At 44.5% G+C, this 25,192-nt stretch overlaps 1 protein-coding gene and 1 long non-coding RNA gene across 11 annotated transcripts in view; one reads left to right on the top strand and one right to left on the bottom strand.

Annotated features, from left to right (window-relative positions):
- Positions 1-388: 388 nt before the first annotated feature.
- Positions 389-23,223, bottom strand: LOC129470428 (uncharacterized). 2 transcript variants are annotated; one of them, XR_008653229.2, is made up of 4 exons: positions 22,964-23,222; positions 21,032-21,132; positions 1,631-1,804; positions 389-1,074 (listed from the first exon to the last, which is right to left on the bottom strand). It is a non-coding gene; the product is annotated as an uncharacterized lncRNA (long non-coding RNA). The 2 variants fall into 2 exon arrangements; XR_010118264.1 differs by lacking the exons at positions 389-1,074; positions 1,631-1,804 and adding exons at positions 4,963-5,970; positions 6,284-8,217 and having other exon boundaries at positions 22,964-23,223.
- Positions 22,588-25,192, top strand: part of CHD3 (chromodomain helicase DNA binding protein 3) — a 28,272-nt gene continuing 25,667 nt past the window's right edge. For 8 of the 9 annotated variants that reach the window (XM_063629491.1, XM_063629488.1, XM_055258222.2 and 5 more), the window contains exon 1: positions 22,604-22,883. In XM_063629491.1, the coding sequence (XP_063485561.1) occupies positions 22,610-22,883 (274 nt within the window). In that variant the 5' untranslated portion in view covers positions 22,604-22,609. Of the gene's footprint in view, positions 22,884-25,192 lie in introns of all 9 variants that reach the window. The other variant, XM_055258221.2, reaches the window with a different exon arrangement.

The raw sequence follows: 25,192 nt of genomic DNA, 5'->3' as shown, positions 1-25,192 counted from the left end.
AGGATGTCTGGTTCCTGTGCTATAGTCTCTATCCATAGGATTCACTTTCCTTGCTTCCCTAATATCCAAAACCAAAAGTTATTCCATAGAGGGTCTCTGGCCAGGCGCAGCGGCTCACGCCTGTAATCCCAGAACTTTGGGAGGCCAAGGCATGGGGATCACCTGAGGTCAGGAGTTCAAGACCAGCCTGGCCAACCTGGCAAAAGCTTGTTTCTACTAAAAATCCAAAAAATTAGCCGGGCGTGGTGGCACACACCTGTAATCCCAGCTACTTGGGAGGCCGAGGCAGGAGAATCGCTTGAACCCGGGAGATGAAGGTTGCAGTGAGCTGAGATAGCGCCATTGCACTCCAGCTTAGGCAACTAGAACGAAACTCCATCTAAAAAAAAAAAAATGTTAAAAAAAAAAAAGAGGGTCTCACCAGATTTTTTGGGGCCAATCCATCTGTCATTTCCCCATATGGCCACCAGGTGGCTGTAATTACCTATAGAGTCAGGGAGAAGCCGGGAGGGAAAACCCTTCCAAAGTTAGGATGGAAAGGTGGCCCTTGGAGATTTATAAGGGGGAAGGAAGGACAAGAAAACAAGGAAAAACCACGTGGCCACCGTTCTATTAGCATTAGGTTTATGCCTGCTTTTTTCTCACAAGCACATGGCAGGAAAGGAGTGCAGTTAGGAATTCATGGGCTAGAACAAAAAGGGGGTCCTGATTACAGGTATGGGAGTTATGGGGCAAAGTATGGAGCTGGCAAAGGGATAAAGACGTAACAAATTTTTAAAATAATAGAATGCATTCATTTATTAATACTTAAAAAAAATCTTTCCAGTAGGCACTGCTTTGTTCTCTAAATAGCCAAGTGGATATTTGCATGAGGAGTATGTAAATAATGCTTTAGCCTAAAACCCAGAAAACAAACAGAACATGAATGCAGGGTCCAAGTCCTCTTGTGGTAATCTCTTTTGTGTTAGAGGGTGGTGGGTGAAGGATGGAATGCTGAAGGGAAGGCTGCCGTCCTCAGTGAATCACAGCAGCTTTAAAGGACTCAACTGGCAAGATTTCCCACAGGTGAGGTCCCTACATGCCCACATTACTGGGGGTCATAAAGAGGCATATGTTCCTTGTAGGAAGCTTGCCTACTCACTGGGATAAAGCATGCACACACGAAAAGATAAATGAACATAGTACATGATAAAGGCTTAAGTTATGGTATAGAAAAGTTTCTACCCTTACAGCAAGTCACAGGTGGATTACTAACCTGGCCATCCTGAAACTGTTTCTAAATACTCTGTGTGTGTGTGTGTGTCTGTGGATGTGTATTATTTTTGGAAAACGGTGCTATAATTTCCATCAGATTCTCCAAATAGCCCAACCCCCTACTCCTACTCCTGAAATAGCACGCACACACACACACATACACAACAATAATTTAAACAGCCTCGAAAGTAAAATATCAAAAGTGATAATACAATGTAGTCCCAATATTCTGGCATCTGTCTCAATGGTCTGCCTCAACCTGTGGCAGAACCATGGCAACCCATGGCAGAAATTCCTAAAGCTTTAACCTTTGGGGCTAAATTTATGACAAGTCTCAAGTGTTTTACTACTTTACCAAATGTTAATCTGGCTGTACCTTGGAGCTGAGTAAAGGGATCCATCATTTGGTCTTGATACTATAACATCCCATCATACATCATGATAAGGTTAATGCATCCAGCCCCACAGCTAAGTTTAGGGAGGCCACATGGATGGGCTGCTGTTGGGAGAACGGCCACTTGTTCATGGGTCAGGAGAGTACATGGTTTGGCTGGAAGAAAGCACACAGAATTAGAAACCTGACTGATCTTTATCCTGGAAGCCAAAGATTAAGGATTCAAAATACAAATGGATATGCACCCCAAGTACTAGGTATTCTAGGCACACTGGAAGCACTAAAAAGAAAAACCCAAAATGCTGGTGAATGAATAAGTGAAGCGAATCCATCAAAGTGGGGATGGGGGTAAAGGCTTAAGTGCAGTGGTGTGATCAGAGCTCACTGTAACCTCAAACTCCTGGGCTCAGACAATGCTCCTGCCTCAGAGTAGCACCACCATACCTAGCTAACTTTTTATTTTTTTGTAGAGACAGGGTCTTCCTATGTTGACCAAGCCGGTCTCAAACTCCTGGCCTCAAGCAATCCTCCTGCCTAGGCCTCCCAAAGTGTTGGGATTATAAGTGTGAGCCACCGTGCCTGGCCAATATTTTAAATAATTGTGTGCCTGGACTGGGTGTGGCAGCTCATGCCTGTAATCCCAGCACTTTGGGAGGCAGAAGGATCACTTGAGGCCAGGAGTTCAAGATAAGCCTGGCCAACACAGTGAAACCCTGTCTTTACTAAAAATACAAAAATTAGCCAGGTGTGGTGGCAAGTGCCTATAATCTCAGCTACTTGGGAGGCTGAGGCAGCATGGCTTCAACCCAGGATGCGGAGGCTGCAGTGAGCCAAGATCACGCCACTGCACTCCAGCCTGGGCAACAGAGTGAGACCCCATCTCAAAAAAAAAAAAAAATTATGTGCATGAAGCAAAGTTTGTGTTAAGTACTTGTATGTAGAATTTTCTACTTGTGGTGTCATGTAGGCATCTAAAAGTTTCTGATTTAGGAGCATTTTGGGTGATTAGGGATGCTCAACCTGTACATACACATACCTATATATAAACATATTATGAATAGAGTGAAAGTACCATAAAGACACACAGAATCATATGAGAGTGATGGCTGAATGATCAGAGGCATGTCTGAGGAGATGCTCACATGACTCATCTGTATTACCTGTGGAGCTGCATTTACCAACATGAATCCTCCCAACAAACTTAAGGCATAGGTACTATCTTTATTTATACTGAAAAACAACACTGAAGCAGAGAGAGGTTAAGTAACTTGCCAAAAGTCATACAACTAATAAGTACCAAGGTAGTCATAGCCCATCCAACTAACATACCGCCTCCCTGCATGTCAAACATAGGATGCTATTCTAGTTACCTACCACTGCTGTATTTTGCCAATGAATCTGCAATATGGGTAGGGCTCAGCAGGGACAGCTCACTTCTACTCCCAAAGGTGTGAACTGGGGTGGACTGTTGGGAGCTGGAGGATCCACTTTCAAGATGGCTCTCTCACATAGCTCTCAATGCTGACTATCAGTTTTTCTCCACATGGGCCTCTACACAGGGCAGTTTGGGCTTCCTCACAGCATCCCAAGAGAACCAAGAGGAAGCCAAATCATATGACCTAGCCTCAATTCCAAGGGGAGGGAACTAGCTCCCACCTCTCAGTGGGAAGAGTCTCAGAATTACACTGTAAGAAGAACATGTGGGATGTGAGACATAATTGTGGGCACATTTAGAAAATACAATCCACCAGAGATGCCCTGGAGGTCAAAGGGGTATCCAGCCCAGTCTAGGGTGGAGTGGAGGGGTGGTCTTTGAAGGGTTGTGTGTAGGGGAGATAGGCCATTGATACTTGAGCCTTTCTTGAAAGCCTAGGTTGGAATCTTGACCCTATAATTTATTCAATTCATTAAAATGATACTGAGCATCTGTCAGGCACAGTCCTGGAAACTGTGGATACAAAAATTAATGACACAGTTTCTGCCCTCTAGGAGCTTACAGTTTAATGGGAGATTCACTGAAGTTTGTGATTCTCTTAATTTGTCATCCTGCTTCCTTATTTACACAGTAGCCATGGGGAACTTTTTTTTTTTTTTTTTTTGAGACGGAGTCTCGCTCTGTTGCCCAGGCTGGAGTGCAGTGGCACGATCTTGGCTCACTGCAAGCTCCGCCTCCCAGGTTCACACCATTCTCCTGCCTCAGCCTCCCGAGTAGCTGGGACTACAGACGCCCGCCACCACGCCCAGCTAATTTTTGTTGTTGTTGTTGTATTTTTAGTAGAGACGGGGTTTCACCGTGTTAGCCAGGATGGTCTCGATCTCCTGACCTCGTGATCCGCCCGCCTCGGCCTCTCAAAGTGCTGGGATTACAGGCGTGAGCCATTGTGCCTGGCCGCCATAGGGAACTTTTAAAGTTCCCATGTTAAAAGTCTTCAAAGGCAACCTACTTCTCTTAAGATGAACTTAGAAACTGTTACCATGGTCCAGAAGGTAAGATTTGGCTCTTCCAGGCTCTTCTTTGTCTCCCACGTTGGCCTTTCAGTTTCCGAAATGCCCCCTAAGCTTTGCATCAGAGCCTTCCTACATGCTGTTCCTCTGTGTGGAACAATCCACCCCCGACTCTTCAGTTGGCCACCTGGCTCCTTAAAGTTGCTTAAATGACACTTTCTCTGATACCTCCAGTTATGTCAAGTCCCTTAACACGCCCTCCCCAGGGTGTTCTGAAATGTCATAATTATAATTAAAATATTTAGTGTAATTCACTGTTTAATGTCCATTTTCTTCCCTTCTTAGACTGTAAGCACCATGGGGGCAGGGGCCACAGCTCTCATTTGTGAAATACCCAGCCCTAGCTCAGTGCCCAGCCCAGAGCAGTCACTCAATAAATACAGAATGAACAAATATTTGGTGAATGCTACAAAAGAGCTAAGTATGAAACACACAACAGGAGAACCTAACCCAGTCCAGGGGGGCTAAGCCTTCTGGGGAAGTATCATTTCAAGCTAAGATTTGAAGGACAAGGAGGGGTCAGTCAAGTGGGGAGGACAAGGGATAGGTGGAGGAGAGAATGCTTCCTGCACAGGATAAGTAGCAAATGCAAACGTAGATTGGAGAGTGTGGAGGGCTCGGAGGCAGAAGGAACTGCAGCATGGTAAAGCTAAGAGGAAAGTGGGAGGCAGGGGGAGGGAAGCCAATGAGAGACGCTGAGCCAGGCCAAATCATAGAAGGCTTTGTAAACCAGGTTAAGTTTTTCTTTTTTTAATTGCAACATAATTCACATACCAATATTCACCCTTTTATAGTGTACAATTCAGAGTTAAGTGTTTTTTGTTTTGTTTTTGAGATGGAGTCTTGCTCTTGTTGCCCAGGCTGGAGTGTAATGGCATGATCTTGGCTCACTGCAACCTTCGCCTCTCGGGTTCAAGCAATTATCCTGCCTCAGCCTCCCGAGTAGCTGGGATTACAGGCGTGCACCACCACACCTGGCTAATTTTTGTAGTTTTTGTAGAGACGGGGTTTCATCATGTTGGCCAGGCTGGTCTTGAACTCCTGACCTCATGATCCGCCCGTCTGGGCCTCCCACAGTGCTGGGATTACAGGCATGAGCCACTGCACCTGGCCCAGAGTTAAGGGTTTTATAAAGAGAATCACATGATCAGATTTGCATTTTCAAAAGGTGACTTGACTACAATGTCAAGAGAGAAGGAAATGAGGGAGAGAAAGTGGAGAGAGAGAGACTGGCGCTAATGCAGTAGTCCAGATGAGATCCAAAGGCAGCCAAAACTAGGTTAGTGGCAGTGGAGATCGGAGATGAAATGAAGTTAAGAGAGAATTGCAGGACTTGATAATTTGGGTAGGGGTCTAAGGCAAAGGGAGGAGTCAAGGATGACACCTGTGTCTCACCTGGATGACTGGGAGGATGGTGAGTCCGCTGGCAGAAAAAGGAACTGCTGGAAGAGGACTTTGGGAAGGAAAGTGATGAATTTTTAGTTAGCTGTATGAGGTAACTCGGGCACGCAGGCACATGTCCCAATCTTATTGGATATATAGGACTGGATCCTGAAAGACAGCTCTGGGCTAGCGTTATAGGTGTGGGAATTATTGGCAGATAGCAGCTGTAGCCAGTCAAGGATCAGATCCCCTTAAGGGCGAAGTGTAATCTACACAGAGGTTTGGGGAGGAGAAAAGGACACCACAAAGGAAGAGCTAGAGGGTGAAAGAGGCCAAGCGGGAAATGTTGCCACAGAAGCCAAAGAGAGAGCACAGAAGAGAGGGGAGCGGCCAACAGTATAAAGTGCTGCACAGAGGTCACGTAAGATGAAGACCTGAAGGCCGGGCGCGGTGGCTCACGCTTGTAATCCCAGCACTTTGGGAGGCCGAGGCGGGCGGATCACGAGGTCAGGAGATCGAGACCACGGTGAAACCCCGTCTCTACTAAAAATACAAAAAATTAGCCGGGCGTGGTGGCGGGCGCCTGTAGTCCCAGCTACTCGGAGAGGCTGAGGTAGGAGAATGGCGTGAACCCGGGAGGCGGAGCTTGCAGTGAGCCGAGATTGCGCCACTGCACTCCAGCCAGGGCGACAGAGCGAGACTCTGTCTCAAAAAAAAAAAAAAAAAAAAAAAAAAAAAGATGAAGACCTGAGCGACCATGCATTCAGCAAACAGCAGGTCACGGTGGCTTTGTTAAAGAAGCCAGGCTGCAGTTGGACAAGGTATGCATGGGATATTCTTAGAAGAAATCTAACTGCAGAAAGGAGGAATGTTCTGGCTTTATAACCATGCACAGAATATTTAAATACCTTCCTTTGGATTCCATTTCTTCAACCATAAAATACAGATAATAGAAAGTAAGATGACAGTAGGGCAACAGGCAAGACCCAGGACATGGTCACCCTAAAAAGATGCTACCTTATAGTGTTGTTGAGAAGATTAAATAAGGAATGGGAACCTGCCCAGCACTATAAAGAGTCCTTGGAAAAGACACTCAGAAAACCTTAGTTTTCTTTCCCATTCCTTGTGCTAGCCATTCTTTATTTAGTAATGAATCCTCCCCTCAGGATTTTGAGATTCGGCATTTTTCAGCATCCAGGTAACATCTGTCATGATTAGAAAATTATAGACCGTATCTGTGACTAACATTCAGTTTCCAACCTAACAATAGTGTTTATTCCTCCATTAGGAGAAGTTTTTGAGTCAAGTAAAATATGATTTGTTTCATATCATGCCAGAATTGAGCTTCTTTATACAGTGATGGAAAGCAAGGGAATGGGGCCAACTACTGGAAGAAGAGTAACAAAAGTCAGTCCTTTGCTCCTAAAGGATTTTAAGGTGCTTAAGCTCATAACTCAGGTTGTGAATCTTCTCACCTTGCAATCATCTTAAGTGAATCTCTGAAGAGAGAAGTGGCTAACAGTAAACTTGATGGTTTAGAATGCAGCTACCAATTATTGAGTACCTTATTACAGCCAGTGCTTTATGTAAGTTAGCTCATTTAACCCTCACCACAACTCTTTGAGACAGGCATTAATACACCGTTTTACAGACGAAAGAGCTGAGACTTGAGGGATAAATAGCTTGCCCAGGGTCATAGTTATTAAGTGGCAGAGCTTGGATTCCAGGTGCTGCCTTTCTGACACCAAAGCTCAAACTCTTCCTCTAATGAAGTGAGTAGATAACTTTATTATTGACTCTGGGATACATTTTAGGAGTTCTACAGTTTTGGAATATAGAATAAGTTGATTTTTAATGTACAAATTATATCTCATTCAGTCTGAAATAAAAATGATTCTCAGTCGAGTGCGGTGGCTCATGCCTATAATCCCAACACTTTGGGAGGCCGAGGCGGGTGGATCACTTCAGGTCAGGAGTTCGAGACCAGCCTGGCCAACATGGTGAAACCCCGTCCCTACTAAAAATACAAAAATTAGCCGGGCTTGGTGGCGAGCTCCTATAATCCCAGCTACTTGGAAGGCTAAGGCAGGAGAATCGCTTGAACCCGGGAGACAGAGGTTGCAGTGAGCTGAGATCACACCACTGCATTCCAGCCTGGGTGACAGGGCAAGACTCCGTCTCCAAAAAAAAAAGAAAAGAAAAAAAAAATATTTTCCTTTACAGACTGGAGTGCTAGATGGTGAAAGGGCCCAAGAGCAAGTGAAGGGGTAAGAGGAAGTTAGTGTGGGTTAGCATTTCCCATGACAAATTTATAACCTAACGGATAGATAATCAGCTGGGAAAAGTGTGCAATTCTGCTGGAACAACTGGGGCTTGAAAACAGATGAAAAGCAAGATACTCCTAGCTGGCCAGCCAACAGAAAACTATTAAGAAATTGTTAAAAAGCAATGTCAAATGGGAAAAAGTTTGGTTTTTGCCATTTTGTATGGGATTATTCAGTTTCTATCACAGTGATCAATCGAAGATCTACAGCTGGGCATGGTGGCCCCTGTGCTTGTAGCCCCAGCTACTCCAGAAGCTGAGGTGGGAGGATCGCTTGTCGCTTGAGCCTGGGAGGCAGCTGTTGCAGTGAGCTGAGATCATGCCACTGCACTCCAAGCCTGGGTGACAAAGCAAGACTCTGTCTCAAAAATAAAATAAAATAAAATAAATTTTTAAAAGCAGATCTAAAAAACTTGCAGAAGGCAAAGACAACAATTAGAACAATTTTAGGCTTACATCTTCCTCCTTCTGATTAAGATGATATTCCTTACTCAGTGAGAGCAAGGAAAAGGATTTAGCTAAAAGTCAGCAATAGAAGGATGAGCAGACTAGATAAAATCTTTTACTCAATTAAAAAACAAAAAATCTTTTAATTGAAAAGATATATTGCAGTATTTGGGTTCTTTATTAGGTACTGGAGGTACAGAGAACTATTCCATAGCTCAGAAGTTGAGTTACTTCTATTTTAAAATTTATTTATTTTGGCCAGGCACAGTGGCTCACACCTGTAATCCCAGCACTCTGGGTAGCCGAGGTGGGCGGATCACCTGAGGTCAGGAGTTCAAGACCAGCCTGGCCAACATGGTTTAACCCCGTCACTACTAAAAACAATACACAAAAATTAGCCTGGCGCAGTGGTGCACACCTGTAATCCCAGCTATTCGGGAGGCTGAGGCAGGAGAATTGCTTGAACCTGGGAGGTGGAGGTTTCGGTGAGCTGAGATCGTGTCACTACACTCCAGCTCGGGAGTGGATGCTTTAAAGGAAAACATGGATAGATTTAACTCAATGAAACTAAATTTTACTATGTAAGAAAACATCATAAAGTTAAAAGACTAGCTAGGAAAATATTCGTGCCATTTATGACAGACCATTTTATTCAGTAAATACTGTGTGCTCTAATAGAGCTCAGAGATAACAGAAACTACTCTAGCTCAGAAAGTTACTTTATTCAGGAAACTAGGGCTTACAAAATTATTGGAAGGGCCAAAGAAGAGCTACAGATTGGGTTTCCAGAGTGACAAGAAGATTGTAAGGACAGGCTTGGTGGCTCACGCCTGTCATCCCAGCAGTTTGGGAAGCCGAGGTGGGTGGATCACTTGAGGTCAGGAGTTCGAGACCAGCCTGGCCAACATGGTGAAACCCCTATCACTACTAAAAATACAAAAAATAGCCGGGCATCATGGTGCGTGCCTGTAATCTCAGCTACTCGGAAAGCTGAGGCAGGAGAATTGCTTGAACTCGGGAGGCGGAGGTTGCAGTGAGCCAAGATTGCACCACTGCACTCCAGCCTGGGCAACAGAGTGACTCCACCTCAAAGAAAAAAAAAAAAAGAAGAACGTTTTAGAACTGGCCCACCAGAGATCTACTTCCTATTTCTTCGGTGATCAAGAAGCTGCTGGGGTCGAGTACTGGCTCCAGGATTACTCCAGTATTGTATAACAGCAGGAATAAGGGGGTATAAAGGAAGATAGCGAGCTAGTGTTTGTATTCTTGATGAAATAAAGATGTCATAGAAATCAACAATAAGAAAAAGACCAATAGAAAAATAATACAAAAATAGTAAAGTATATGTACAAAAGATGAACAATAGGATGATGATTGCTAACTTCTATTGAGTTTTACTCTGCGTCCAGGAACTATCTAAGTACTTAATATATACTAACTCACTCCTTTCAATAACCTTATAAAGTATCCTAATACCCATTTTACAGATGAGAAAACTGACAAAGGGAGGTTAAATATCTTGCTCAAGGTCAGAGCTATTGAGAGGTGGGCATTTATGCCTAAACTCACGGACCATAGTAGACCTGAAAAAAGAAAATTAGATGATGTGATGGCTCAGAATTGGACATTGTTAATAGCAATTGAGAAAGAAGCTGGCTTTAAGAGTGCATAATGAATTTGTTTCTAGATGTGCGTAGCTCGATATGATGGTGTGGCACCTTTTCAGAAATAATTTCTGGCTGGGTGTGGTGGTTCACACCTGTAATCTCCATACTTTGGGAAGCTGGGGTGGGTGGATCACTTGAGCCCAGGAGTTCAAGATCAGCCTGGGCAACATAGTGAGACCCTGTTTCTACAATTTTTTTTTTTTTTGAGATGGAGTCTTGCTCTGTCGCCCAGGCTGGAGTGCAGTGGCACAATCTTGGCTCACTGCAACCTCTGCGTTCAAGTGATTCTCCTGCCTCAGCCTCCTGAGTAACTGGGATTGCAGGCACGCGCCACCACGCCCGGCTAATTTTTGTATTTTTAATAGAGACGGGGTTTCACCATGTCGGTCAGGCTGGTCTTGAACTCCTGACCTTGTGATCCGCCCACCTCGGCCTCCCAAAGTGCTGGGATTATAGGCCTGAGCCACTGTGCCTGGGCAATTTTTGTTTTTAATGTCACTATTTAATCCATCTGAAAACTACTTTAGTAAATGGTAAGGATCTACCTCTTATATTTTCGCAAATAGTTTTCCATTTATCGATTATGCATCATTATTTATCAATAATCCTTTACCCCACTGATTTAAAGTATCACCTTTGCCATATATTAAACACTTGAAGCAGTCAACAGGTATTTACAGGGTGCCTAATGTGTGCCTGGCCGTGTGCTAGACTGATACGACAGAGGAGAAGGGTGACAGGGCCCCTCCTCTCTGGAGCCTACCGAGAAACATAAAGGATAATATGGTAGCACATAGGAGGGGCACCTATTATAAGCTTGGAGAGTCAGGGGAGTTTAGTGCATGCCTGCTTACTGTGTGTCAAACACAGTACTAAAGACCTTAAAAGTGTAATTCCATTGACTTGGTAATATTAGGGCTTCACAAAAAGACTTATATGTTGCCATTTTAGTTGAAGAAACTGAAACTCTGAGAAGTGGAAGCCGCATATGAACCCAGACCTGTCTCCCAAGCCCAGGTTCTTAAGTACCATGGCTGACCACTAATCCACACAGCACTGCCTCTTTGAACAGGGACTGACGAGGAGGAGCCAGAGAGGCAAGGGAAAAACCAGGAATGCGAAACTACAGACATCAAGCAAATTCTTTTTTCAAAAAGGGGGTGGTCAAGTGAAGAACTAAGAACATCCTCTGATTTTTAGCAACCAGGAGGTGTTGGTAATTTGGTGAAAGCAGCCGTAGTGGGGGCAGAGGGCTGGAAAATGAGTAGGCAAGTAGACACTGAGAGCAGTTAATGCTTTCAAGAGGGTTGGCTGTGAATGGACACAGTGCGGTAAGGTGGCAGCTAAAGGGGTCCAGAGTATTTCTTTCAAAGATAAGGAGATTTGAGCACATTTTAATGTGGTTGAGAAAGAACAAGTGGAATCGGAAATAAAGGACTGAGTTAGAGGATCGCTGCTAACCATTAGTCCCTGAGAAGGTGGCAGGGGTGAGACCAAGAGCCCAAGTATAGGGATTAGCTTCAGACAGGACAGGAGGAAAGGATAAAAGGACAAATATGGATAGAGTTAAACATGTAGTTGAGTTTTGGAATTTCAAGGGAATTTTCATATGATAATCTATCTCCTGGAAGTAGATAAGATTTTCTGTCTATTATGATATTAAAATGAACATATATATCCTGTTCTTTAAAATGAACTAGTATCAGGAGAAGGTTTTGAGGAAGTCACTGTGGAGAACTAAAAGAAAGCTGACTAGGAAAAAGGATTCCTGAACAGAAACTTTGGTCTGAATGGTCATGGTGTTTTCTTCAGCAGCCCTTTGCATCCTGGGTGTAAACAAGCAACCAAAGTGATACAAGGCCAGCGGTTTGCAGGAAGGAAAATAAGAAGAGGGCACCAAGACAGTGGCAGGAGCGTGGTTAAAATGATAGACCATGGAACTTAAGCTGGATAGGAAAAGAGGTGTAGATGGTATAGCTGATTAGGAGAAAATGAGGAGCTAAGGGACTACATTGTCACATGGTGAGCCCAAGAATAGAGTAGAAGTAAATGAGGGGGCTAGAAGGATAGAAAGTTGTGGCCCAAGTTGGGGGTTTGAATTTAATATTTCAAAAGGAAGTCCAGAGATGGGGCCAGAAGTGGGATGGCTAGAAAGGTCTCTGGAAATAAGGGGATCAAAGGACCAAAAAGTCTGGGTGATGAATAGATCATTCATGTGGATCCTAAGGTCACCCAAGATGATGACAGGACTAAGCCAGGTGTCAGTCTTCAATGAATGAAGGAAATGTCAGGAGGTAAGTAGAAAACAGTGAGGAAGAGAAGGTAAGGAGCACATAGCAAGACTGTTGCAGCCTTAAAGAAATAGGGGCTTCTTACGCAAGATGAGGGAATCTGGAGGCAACAGTTGAGATAAAGAATTAGCCAGGCACAGTGGCTCATGCCTGTATCCCAGCACTTTGGGAGGCCAAGGTGGGTGGATCACTTGAGGTCAGGAGTTTGCGACCAGCCTGGCCAACATGGTGAAACCCCATGTCTACTAAAAATACAAAAATCAGCTGGGTGTGGTGGCGGGCGCCTGTACTCCTAGCTACCTAGGAGGCTGAGGCAGGAGAATCACTTGAACCAGGAGGTAGAGGTTGCAGTGAACCGGGATTGTGCCACTGCACTCCAGCCTGGGCAATAAGAGCAAAACTCCATCTCAAAAAAAAAAAAAAAAAAAAATTAGGTTGGGTGTGGTGGCTCACACCTGTAATCCCAACACTTCGGAAGGCCACTGGTGGGAGGATTGCTTGAGGCCAAGAGTTTAAGACCAATTTGAACGACACAGCGAGATCCCATCTCTATAAAAAATTTTAAAACTATCCAGTTGTGGTGGTGTGTGCCTGTAGCCCAGCTACTTGGGAGGCTGAGGCAGGAGGAAAGCTTGAGCCTAGGAGTTTGAGACTGCAGTGAGGTGTGATCACGCCACTGCACTCCAGCCTGGGTGACAGAGCAAGACCCTGTCTCTAAAACAAAACAAAACAAAACAAAAAACCTTCCATAAGTAATATTTTAATGGTTTCTCACAATCTTTAATTGATATCTAACTTCCTCACTAAAACTGGCTTTAAAGGTGACCAAATGACAAGTACAATACTTTTCTTGGTTTGTACTGTTTTTTTGAGACAGAGTCTCACTGTGTTGCCCAGGCTGCAGTGCAGTGGTGTAATCATAGCTCACTGCAGGCTCCAGCTCCTGGGCTGAGCTCTCCTCTTGCTTCAGTTTCCTGAGTAGGTAGGACTACAGGCATGAGCCACCATGCCTGGCTAATTTTTAAACTTTTTTTGTAGAGATAGTCTTGCTATGTTGCTCAGGCTGGTCTTAAACTCCTGGCCTCAAGCAATCCTCCTCTCTTGGCCTCCCAAAGTGCACTGGGATTACAGGTGTGAGTCACTGTATTGGCTGGTTTGTATTAAAAAAAATTCAGATAGAATTAATATACCTTATTAACCACTTTAAAGTGAATTCAGGGGTTTTTAGTATATTCACAAGGCTGTGCAACTATCACCGTTATCCAGAATTCCAGACATTTCCATCACCCCAAAAAGAAACCCCATACCCATTAGCAGTCCCTCCCATTCTTCCCTTCCCTGAAACCTGCACAACCACTGATCTACTAGTTGCCTATTCTGGACATTTCATATAAATGGAATCAAATAATATGTGGCCTTTTATGTCTAACTTCTCTTACTTAGCATAATGTTTTCAAAGCTCATCCATCTTGTAGCATGTATCAGTATTCCATTCCTTTTTACGGCTGAATAATATTCCATTGTATGGATATACTATATTTATCCATTCATCAGTTGATGGATATTTTTGTTTACACTTTTTGGCTATTATGAATAATGCTTCTATGAAGATTCATGTACAACTTTATGTGTGGACATATGATTCAATTATCTTGGGTGTACACTTAGTATTGAAATTGCTAGGTCATATGGTAGTTCTATATTTAACTTTTTGAGGAACTGACAGTTTGTACTCTTCTTGATTCCCATGAAGCATCTAGTATCAATGATCATGCCTTCCTTCTGAAGCTGTCTGCTTACTCTACCATAACAACACTACCTGGTATGCTTACGACTTGAAAAACTTGTTTTTCTTTGGCTTCTCTTCTCCCCAGTCCATCCTTCAAAGTTCCCCCAAGGTTCTGACCTCTGCTCTTCACTTGATATACTAAAATTCTTACCCTTTAAAGAGGTACCAACTCCTACTATAACCTATCATGAACTTACCACTCCAGCCATATGAGGTCTACATACTACCTACTAAATTCTTTCTTATCCCACCTAAACTGCCCTTTTTCTTCCTCTGTGCTATACAAATTTCAGTTATTTGGGAGCTAACCTCAAATGCAACTACATATGAAAGTTATTTACTTGCTTCCCCCCTCCCAACCAAGAAAGAGCTTTCTTCTCTGAATGCTGATTTTATAGCCCATAACCATCATCACAATCATATATTGCTACTTAGGTTTTTATATCTGTTTTAAGTCTTATCTCAAAAAATGTCCCTCCTCCCTTCACCTAGTCAATCTCTTGGTCACTAAAAAATTTTCAAATTGCTTTATAAGATGTACAATGAAAAAATAATTTCCCCTTCCTAGTGGCAACTACTGTAGTTTCCTGTATATTCTTTCAGGAATATTCTATGGATATTCACATATTTTTTTCTTTCATAAATGTTACCATGTTATATATGCTCTTCTGTACTTTCCCTTTTTCCTTCTCATATTTTAATTATTCTTTAAAGTGGAACCTCACTAATGTTTTAAAAACCCTAACTACATTACATCTACTGATTGTACTTTGCTTACACATTTTTCACTTCAAAGAACCAGAGATTCATGAGGAATTATTTCTTTAGAGAAGTCATACTACTTTTCATCCCATTTGGCTCCAGTTGCTAATGTAATCAATGAAGCTACTTAATTTTGTTTACATAAATAATAAATACTTTCTCATTGTAAAAATTCAGAATTATCAATGAAGCAAACAATCCCCCTTGACTATTTTTTCCTGAAAGTAACCAATGTTACCAGTTTGGTATGTATACTTCCAACATTTTTAAAAGCATTTAAATCCAAATAAATATATCAGTAAAAATATTATTGTTTTAATTTCTTTAAACATAAACTAAATGATGTCATAACATTTTTTTTTTTTTTACAATTTGCTTGTTTCCATTCAACAACATATTAACCATGTCTCTACATATAGAAGTAACTCATTTTTCTTTTTCCTTTTCTTTTCTTTTTAATGGCCTGCGACACAGCCCCAGGAAATCCTGAGAACATGTGCCCCAGTAACTCCTTTTTCTTAACTACTGTGTAGTTTGTTTAGCTATTCCTTACTGTTGGAGATTTAGGGTGTTTCCAGTTTTTTGCTGTTACAAACAATGTTGTAATGAATAGCTCTGTAATGTCACCCTATGCACAAATATGGTGACTGTTTCTCTATAATAAATGGTGAGAAGTGGAACTCTGTGTCAAAAAACACTAAGTTTATAAGTATAATTGATACTATTAAATTGGCCTTGCTTGTTCTGTGGTATAGTTGTTTTAGTTACTAATAATATATGTGACCATCAGTTTCACATATTAGTGTCCTTTAAAACTCTAGGACATCTCATTGACTTAGAACTCATGTAGTATATAGTAGAAGAACACTAGATTGGAAATTGAAAGATAAAAGTGCAAGTCCTGGTTCTGTCTCCAACTACTAACTTGATCTTAGGTAATCCTTTCAATATCTAGGCCCCAGTTTCTATACCTATAAAATTAGATTAAAGTGATATTTTCTAAAATATGTACCTATATGATTAGTAGCATGCAAGATGCTTTTACTTTTATCGATTTTTAATAATTATTGCATTTTAAATTAGGAAGAAAAACATAATTACAGTATCAAATTAAAGATTTATGAATATTATTTCTAGCAATATAAAATTTTCCTTTTAAAGAACATTCATTTAAGTTAAAGGTGAGTGATTTAAAGAAAAATAGTATGCATATAATGGTATAGCTGATATATAGATATAGCAAATCATGAATATGATATATGAAGGACTGAAGTTTCCTCCTTGATAAAATCAAGAACAGGTTAGATTAAAGCAGTAAATCCTAGACTTTTAGATTTTAATGATCAATAACATGTAAAAAAAAAAAAAAGTTAGTGATCAACATGGGGTTGCTGACTTTTCATTGTGCCGAGTAAGGAAATTAAGAACAAAATTCATAATCCCAGCACTGTGGGAGGCTGAGGCAGGTGGATCACCTGAGGTCAGGAGCTCGAGACCAGCCTGGCCAACATGGTAAAACCCCGCCTCTGCTAGAAATCCAAAATATTAGCCGGGTGTGGTGGTGGCATGTGCCTGTAATCCCAGCTACTCGGGAGGCTGAGGCAGGAGAATGGCTGGAACCCGGGAGGCAGAGGTTGCAGTGAGCCAAGATTGCGCCATTGCACTCCAGTCTGGGCAACAAGGACGAAACTACGTCTCATAAAAAGATATTTAAAATTATTTAAAATGTTGTATAATTATAAAAGAAGTACATGTTGAAAATTTTCAGATTGTACAGTATAAAAAGTCATTTTCTTATTCTTTTTCTCCCCCTTCCCCGCTAAAATCGACTCACATTCTGCCATACAGATCTATCTCAGCTTTAGAAAGGAAGTTTTTAACATTATAAATATGTATATGTGTATATGCTTAATAATATGTAACATAATTTATAACATAAAATATAAGCATATATACATATATTTATCCTATATAAATATACTATATACTATATTCTATGTAAAAATATAGAGGATCAGAAATATATCCTCTCAGAATAAAGGACAAACTTTTCCAGGAAAGGACATGTGGCAACCTTTCTTAGCCATTTGAGAACTACTGATTTACAAGACCTTCCATCTCTAAAATACTATGATTAGGTCTAGACTATCCTGAGTATTTACATGCCTTTCATTATTATCACTGACCTACATATTTCAAAAGACAATTAGGAATCTCTTTAACATATCCTTGGGTAGAAAATCAGATTGCAAGTGTTTTTTCAGTCTTTTACTCTGCTTGTTGTATGAGTACATGTCTATGCTCTATCACTGATTATCATTGGTTCCCTACATCAGAGTTTTAACCTGGGGTCCAAGACTTCAGGGTATTCGTAACACCATGAAAACATACGTGACATTTTGTATGTATTTTTTTTTTCTGGAGAAAGTTTCTAACTTTCTACGATCCTAAAAGGTTAGAAATTATTGCTGTAGATATGTTTCTTGCTTTTGCATTAAATAAATAATCTTATTCTTGGCTTGAGAGTCCCTTAACATTTTTTTTTCATTTGCATTTCACAGCTGAATATTTGAGTTCTTTGTTCTCACCTTAATAGTCTTCTCATTAAAACCAAAAAATATTCTCCTCTACCCATTAATCATAAGGAATTTAAATTTTTTATTTAATTTTTATTTTTCGAAGTACTGAAAGACAGAAGAAGGCAGAGACTGATGCCCCACAATGAAAGTGACAGGCAGGGAGACAAGCAGCTAGACAGTGAGACACACAGGCATAGATAAAAGGCCTAACGACAGAGAGACTAGACAGGCAAAAGAAATATAGAGAAACCTGGAAACACAGAAGGAGAGACACCAGAACTGAGCAGACAGAGAAGAGGGATGGCAGAAAAATAGGCTGGCAGGGAGGGAATGGAGATTGACTGACAGAGAAGGCAGGCAAAATCACCAAAAGGGATGCAGACAGGCAAACAGAGAGAGAGAAAGAGAGAAGAAGGGAAGACAGATAAAGGAAGAAAAAATAAGGTAAGAAGGAAGACAAAGTGATAATGGTGTTTTATACAACATAGTGCTTTATAATTTATAAAGTGCTATCACATACATTATTGCAGGCAGACGGGGAGAATCCAGCAGACAGATGGGGTGATGGAAGGATACAGGCCAATCAGACAGAAGAGAGGGGAGAGGGCCAATCAGAAAAAGAGACTAGAATAGAGATCAAGACAGACACATAAGAAGAACCAAGAAAAGAGAAGAGAGGGAAAGAGGGAAAGAGTGGAGTGATACAAAGATAGAGGCTGAAACAGTTAAACTCAGGAAAACAGGCAGTAAAAAAGCAGAAATGAAAGAACAGTGCATTGTGTGTAGAAGTTTTATTATCATCTTTTTCAAAAAGACCTGGTTAGAGGCTGTGTCTTTGTCTCCTTCAAAGAGTTATAAAATGTCTCTAAGGTGGCATGTGAGTGGAGCCAGAAGGCCGGATGGAAAAGGAAAAAAGTTTTAATCAGGAGAAGCGTTTTAGACTAGGAGGAAGACAAACTTCTTAGGCCTAGGTCAACAACCTAAAGGATCTAGATTCACATGACCTTACAGAATTCATATAGACTAAGTGAGAAAGCAGGGCAGTCCTCTACCTACTCTGTGTGCATGTAAGCTCAGCTTACTGTTACTTATTAACTGTGCCTATATTTATAGGGTACTTTTTAGTACTACCGGTGCTTTCACGCCTTCTCCAATACACATTTCAGTGATGAAGCGACCAACAAAGATGTCTTGCTGTCATCAGACCACTTACCATGCAGAGTAGACTACATTTGGAGAGAGTAAAGCCTTCCTGAGCACTCCTCAAGTACTGGTAGTGAACGCATGCAACCAGCAATTAGTCAATCCAGAAGACAAGTGCTTTGGGTAACACTTGGAAGAATCAAAAAGACCAGAGATGGCAAGCCCAGCCAAGTTAGTTAGGAGTACCGACAGACTGACAGAGGAAGGAGCATCCAGAAAAACTGGAAGAAAAGTAGGGAGGAGTACAGCAAAACACAAGCAAAAGCAAGCAAGCAAAAAGACTTGTGTATGTGTAGACTCCTCTCTGGAGCAGTATCCAGGAAATGTGAAACAGTGGCTGCTTCTGGGGAGAGGAACTCCGGGACTAGGGGAGAAAGATGGGAGAGAGGTTTACTTTTCACAGTACACTCTCTGTACTTTTAAAATGTTGTACCGTAAGTATGTACTACCTATTTAGAAGTTAACTGGGAAAAAGAAACAAAAGAAGAGAGAAAAGCAAGAAGAGATGTGGACAACAAGAGCCTGCCAAGCAGACAGCAAAAAGGCAGGAAGGCAGCGAGAGACTGGGAAAATGGCAAAAAGACTGAGGCAGGCAGACTGTCTGAGGAAGCAGAAAGACAGAAAAAGAGATAACTGAAATAAAGGCAAATGTGAGAGAAGGCAGGGTAGGGGATGTGGCAAGAAGTTAGATAAGACTTTGAGGCAAAGGGGTTACTGAGAGGTTTAGGGGAGAGAGACTATCCTCATTGATGGATGTTGGCAGAGAAGAAGCAAAGAAAGAAAAATCTGGTAAGTACGAAGACTAAAGAGAGAAAAGCCTGAAACGGTGGGATAGCAGCAAACAGGGTAGGCAGGCAAGAGAGATCTAAAGGAGGCAAGGGAAAAGGAGGAACTTAACAGGCACAAATAAGAGAAGGAACAAGCAGAAGGGCAAGAGAAGAGGCAAACCAAGATGGGGAGCCGTGGCAGGGCCTGGAAGGTAGACAAACCGAGAGATGCAGGCTAAAAAAGTGATAGAGACAGGCAGGCGGGGAGACAGATGGCTAGAGAGAGAGTGGTGGGCAAACAGCCAGAGAAGCAGACAGACAACCAGAGAGGAAAAAGAGGCTGCCAGCCAGTCAGGGAGGAGCAGACAGGCAGGCAGGCAGGCAGACACCATAACAGGAGCAAGCAGGTAAAGAGGCAGAAACAAGGAGAGAAGAAGAAAAATCAAGAAGTCAGGAGAGAGAGAGAGAAAACAGAAAGAGATGCAGACAGGCAAAAGGGAGGATGGACAAGGAGAGGGAGAATAAGGCAAATTAGCAAATCCACCTGCAAAGCACACTCAAGAGAGAGAATGACGAGTGTTTGTATAGGGATGCACACGGCCACCTTTAGCCACCCGCACCTGCAGATCATGGCACATGTGGCAGGCAGAGGCTCTCAGTATAGGAAGAGGGCACAGAGGCAGAGAGACTGCAGCGCACATGATGTGCAGTGTGGCCCACATACACGTGGAGACACTCTTCCCATACACAGTGTGATCCACAGACACACATAGAAGGGGCCAGAAAGAGGGGGAGTCAGGCACACATGAGGAAGAGCCACACACAGTCAGAGACTGGAAGACAGAAGTAAGCAGAAAGAAGACAGAGATGGAAAGTCACTTAGAGGTGACAGAGCCTGAGAGTCCAAGGGATGAGAAGGATAGTCTCAGTTAAAAACAAAGACATAAATAGAGAGAAGCCCACATGTAAAAAGAGGGGGATAACCAGATGAACTAGTAAAGAGGGACAGAGAAAGAAGACAGGAGAGCAAAATCGACTGGAAAACTGGAAAAGGAGGAGGAGTTAGACTTAGTACAGAAATGATGCGGGAACCGAAGCAAGAGAATTCCAAAGGCCAGGTTAAAAAAAAGAGATGGAAACCAACACCCAATAAAGTGCATTAGTGTGGGGAGTGGAACATTAATAAAGAACATTTTAGCTTCATAAACAAAAATGTGCGTCATCTTCCCAGTCACTAATACTTTCTGGTTGCTGCCCACCTACCCCTCCCTCTCAGGGTGCTCCTGAGCACCACCGAAGATGGGTGGCCAGCAGTTACACTGGAGAGGTAGAAGAATAACCCAGAGAGAAATGATTCCACAGGCATGGAATGGGAAGCAAGGGAAGGGGCAAAGGGAGATTAAAGGAATGGGAGGAAGCTAGAGTAAGAAAGGGTCGACAAGAATGAAAGAGGGTAGAACTGAGCTATTTGCCCTCCTTCCTTTGCTCCCTTTGGCAAGGATCATTTTCTGTCTAGACCTCTCTGGGCAAATCTCTGTATGAGAAAGCTACTTTGGGACTCCTTTCCAACTGTCCAATTCCTGGTACCACTTTACCATAAACACTGGGGTACAGCTGGAAATCACAGGTCAGAAAGTTAGATGAAAACGCCTGGGTATAACCCCTACCTCTGCTTTTTCTCAGCTCCAGCTCCTTTCTCTTTCACGGTACCTCAGTTGCTTCTACTTTATCGGATAGTGTTGGAGATCATGGAGGGAAGGCAAATATACTGAAACGGAAGAAAAGAGAACATAATTTCACGATCTTCAGATTTGACTCTTTCCTCTTTATCCGAAAAATTTGTTCTATTTACCCCCAAATTAATTTTTCAAGTCAGTTGAATTTTACATTCTAGCAATTGGAGGAGGGGAAAGCGAGGGAAAAGGGGAAAAGAGTAAAGATAAAATTTATAACAATTATAAATCACTGAAAAGGCTGGGTAAAGGGGAGAATCAAACATGGACTCCTTTGAAAAAAACTCAATCATCGTATCTATTCATATCTCTCCCCCAAAAGTCACTAGGATTTCTATCACTTTTTTTAAAGAAAGAAGAAAAAAATCCAGTCCCGCTTCTCATTTAAAAGATATGTACACAATTAAATGCGTTGTGACTTCAATGAGGTATGTAGAAACAGAGTTATATATAAACATATATTTCATCTTTTTCCTTTTCAATGCCTGAAGGGGAAAAAAACCTTCACATCAAACCACTCCCTTCTGAAGTATTCAAAAAAAAAAAAAAGCTTTTCTTTAGAGAAGGGAGGTGGGGAGGAAGAGACTAGTAAAGAAAATAAAAAAAATTAAATCTAGTTGGACTAGTATCTAACTAGTTAACCTTTAACAATTTATGCTGATGTCAGACTGAGCATGAGTACTGATTAATGCCCCCCCTCAAATATTTTTTATAAGGGGGGAGTTAGTCACAGCAGCCATTTTTGTTTTATGCAGAAATCCTTCATGCCCCCCCAACACACACACACACACACACACACACACACACACACACACTTCAGTACACAAGGAAAATATCTCTATTAATCTGTGCACTAATCAGTTATGAAAAAGGAGAAATTTGTGGGTTTCTGGGTAGAGGCTTGGAGATGGGGGTGTAACAGGGAGGAGAATGGGGGGGTGAAAAATGAAATATTAAGCCAGCCATTTTGTTTGAAAAGGGGATTTTCCCCCCTCTCCTTTTCTTTATGGAGGGGGTGGCGGTGCTGGAGGGGGGGTTGTTTTAAAAATAATTTCAAGGCGGCCATCTTAGTGCCTCAGCTCTGAGAAATATTTCTGAGCGCCCCCCTCAGAATTTAAATATATTTAAAGCAACGGAGAGGGGGGCAGAGAGAAGTCGAAAACTTTTATATATATACATACATATATATATATATATATATATATATATTTTAAATCCCCCTTTCTTGTTCTCTTGGGAGGAAAGAGAGAAGGAAAGTCTTCCCTCAATTTTTTCCAAGACAATTTTTGGGGGTGGTTTGGCCCCCCTCCTCAGACGGCGGCCCCGAGGGTGGAGGTTTTGGAGGGGGGTGGCCCGGGGGTTTGGGGGGCTGGGGGAGGCGGTGAGGAGGAGGAGGACGCCGCCGCCGAGGAGGAGGAGGAGGAGGAGGAGGAGGAGGAGGTGGTGGTGGTAGCGGTGGGGGAGGCGGGCGGGCGGTGGGTGGGGGGGTGGTGGGGGGGCCAGAGCCACAGGATGGCTTCCCCTCTGAGGGACGAGGAGGAGGAGGAGGAGGAGATGGTGGTGTCGGAGGAGGAAGAAGAGGAGGAAGAAGAGGGCGACGAGGAGGAGGAGGAGGTGGAGGCGGCCGACGAGGACGATGAGGAGGACGACGACGAGGGAGTACTCGGGCGCGGGCCGGGCCACGACCGGGGCCGCGACCGCCACAGCCCCCCCAGCTGCCACCTCTTCCCGCCGCCGCCGCCGCCGCCGCCACCGCTGCCCCCGCCGCCGCCGCCCCCGCCGCCAGGTAAGCGGCCGCCCCGACTCCCCCCCAAGCCCTAGTGGGAGCCGCGGGCGCGCGAAGCCGGGCGGGGGCGAGGCACCCACCGCGCGGCCGAGCCGAGGCGAATCCGGAGCGCGAATCCGGGGCTCGGGCCCGTGGCCCCGCTGCGGTCCGGGAGGTCGGGGCGGGCGGTGGCGGCTGCGACCGCGGGGCCAGGCCTCCTCCCCTCCCCCGCCGCACCCCTCCGCCGCCGCCGCCGCCGCCGCCGCCGCCGCCACCCGGGCTGGAGAGGGCTGGGCGCGAGCTGCGCGCGCGGACCGGGCCACTCGGTCGCGGCTTTCGGGGGAGGAGGAGGAGGAGGTTTTTTTTTTACCCTCGGCGGGGAGGGGGTAGGCAGGAAACGGCCAAGGCGAAGCCAGGGCCCCCTCCCTGGCCGAGCGAGGGACCGCGGAGACCCTGGCGGCCGGACGGCGGCGTGGGGGAGGGGCGAGTGGGGGAGGGGCGGCCGCGCGAGCGCCCCTCGGGCTCGGGCCCGGGTGGGGTTGGACCGAGGGAGAGTGGGGTTTCCCCGCACGGAGCAGCCGACGGGCCTGCCCCCTCCGCTCAGGACTTGGCAGAGTGGGGACGGTGTCCATCGGACCCCCCTCCACCCGCGGAGACTTAGGTGCCCGCCAACTGAGGGGCATGCGGTGGCACGCGAGGGAGGGGTCTTGTGAATGTTTGTGGGCTGCTGATGAGTAGGGGCAGGTGGTGGCCACAGTCCATGCAGACCACTTCCTGGAATAAGACTGGAGCTCGTCCCCTCGCTCCCTCAGCCTGTGCAGGGGACAGCAGTCCCTTAGGATTGGGGAGCGGAGAGGAGAGTGTCTGGGGAACCAGATGCCCCCAGCTCCACCCCCTTCATCTCGTCGGGGCTCTGGGCTCTTTTGTGTCAAGTGCGGTGGGGGGGTTCCCCCTCTTGACCCCGTCAGTCTGGGGTGGCCAAGCTGCCCAGCTGTGACTCTCACGTGGCTGCCATTCACTGTCACTCACTCTCTCGCTGAAACCACCCACTCCCTGAGCACGCTGGGGGGCGTGAACTGCCCACCCAGCTGTTCTGCAGCTTGACCATCACTCAGCACCCGTCCCCCGAGGTGACAAGTCACCCGGCAGGACTCTCTGGGCGGCGCTCTCCAGACCGCTGCGCCGCGTCAGGCGCCCAGCGGTGTCCCCCTCAGACCACCCTCCTAGTGGAGTGATTTCTAGTCTTCTTTGGGATAGGTGAGCATCTGGGTGTCCACACCCCCTGCTTGGGGAACGGCAGGGGGACCTCCGCACCCCCGGGCCTCTGGCTGCCATGCGGCACAAATGCACCAAACTTCAAAACGGCCAACACCGGGCTCTTTGTAAAAGTGTCATATTGATCCGTGTGGCTTCTGTGGCAAACGTTCCTGTCTAGCCGAGATGACCTTTGGGGGAGCGGGGGGGTGCTTTCTTGTGGGTCGGGGAGGGATGTGTGTCTCCTGGAAACTGGATAAAGTCTCCCCGTCCCCCAAGCTTGTCTGAAAAAGGGAAAAGTTTTGAAAAAGTTCTCCCAGAGAGCCCCCTGCCTTGGCAGGAGGGGGAGGAATGAGGAGTTGTGGGGAGAGGGTGCCTTTGGGGTTGCCTCCGGCAGAGGCGCTGAAAAGAGGGAAAGAAAGGCCGCCAGGTCCTGCCAGGGGCTTGGCAGCGCTCACCTATTTGTATTGGGAGTTGGAGTCTGGGGTGGGGAGGTATGGGTCCCGGATCTGGGTACGTTGGGGAGAGAAGCGTGAAAGGATCCGAGGTTGAGATGGGTCTTTGTGTCAACCCGGCCTCCCCTTTCCCTTTTGGCTTTCTGAATAGACCAGAAGAAACGTCAGAGGCTGCTTACATTTTACATCTGAAATGAAAACCCACCTCCCCTCTCCCCCTGGGCAATTTTTATCTCCCTTTCAGCCCTCCAAGTCGAATGAGTGACCCAGATACACCCCCTCAGATGACTTTCGGAGGTAAAACTTCAGGAAAATATTTTTAGCCCACTCATTATTTCTGTCTACCTAAGTGTGGGGAAAATAACCCTCCTCTAAGGAAATTTGTTCGGGCTGCCCTCGCTCTTCCTTGTCTAGAGTATGCATTTGTGCACAGGAGAGGTTTCCATTGTTTTCCATTCCGACTGCTTTGATTCTCACCATTTTGTTTTACATTCTTACTCAAGACCAATTTTATCCCTTCCCCCCTCACCAGTCTCCTTACATTGTTAAACGTTTAAAATAATAGCAGTCGTGTTGGTGGGGGAAGGGAGCAGGAAGCCAAAAACTCATTTCTTCTCCCTC

This window comes from Symphalangus syndactylus, chromosome 20 (genome assembly GCF_028878055.3).
Source record: "Symphalangus syndactylus isolate Jambi chromosome 20, NHGRI_mSymSyn1-v2.1_pri, whole genome shotgun sequence".
Taxonomy (NCBI): Eukaryota; Metazoa; Chordata; class Mammalia; order Primates; family Hylobatidae; genus Symphalangus; species Symphalangus syndactylus.
Note: the sequence above shows the minus strand (reverse complement) of the source record. Positions and strands in the feature narration are given on the sequence as shown.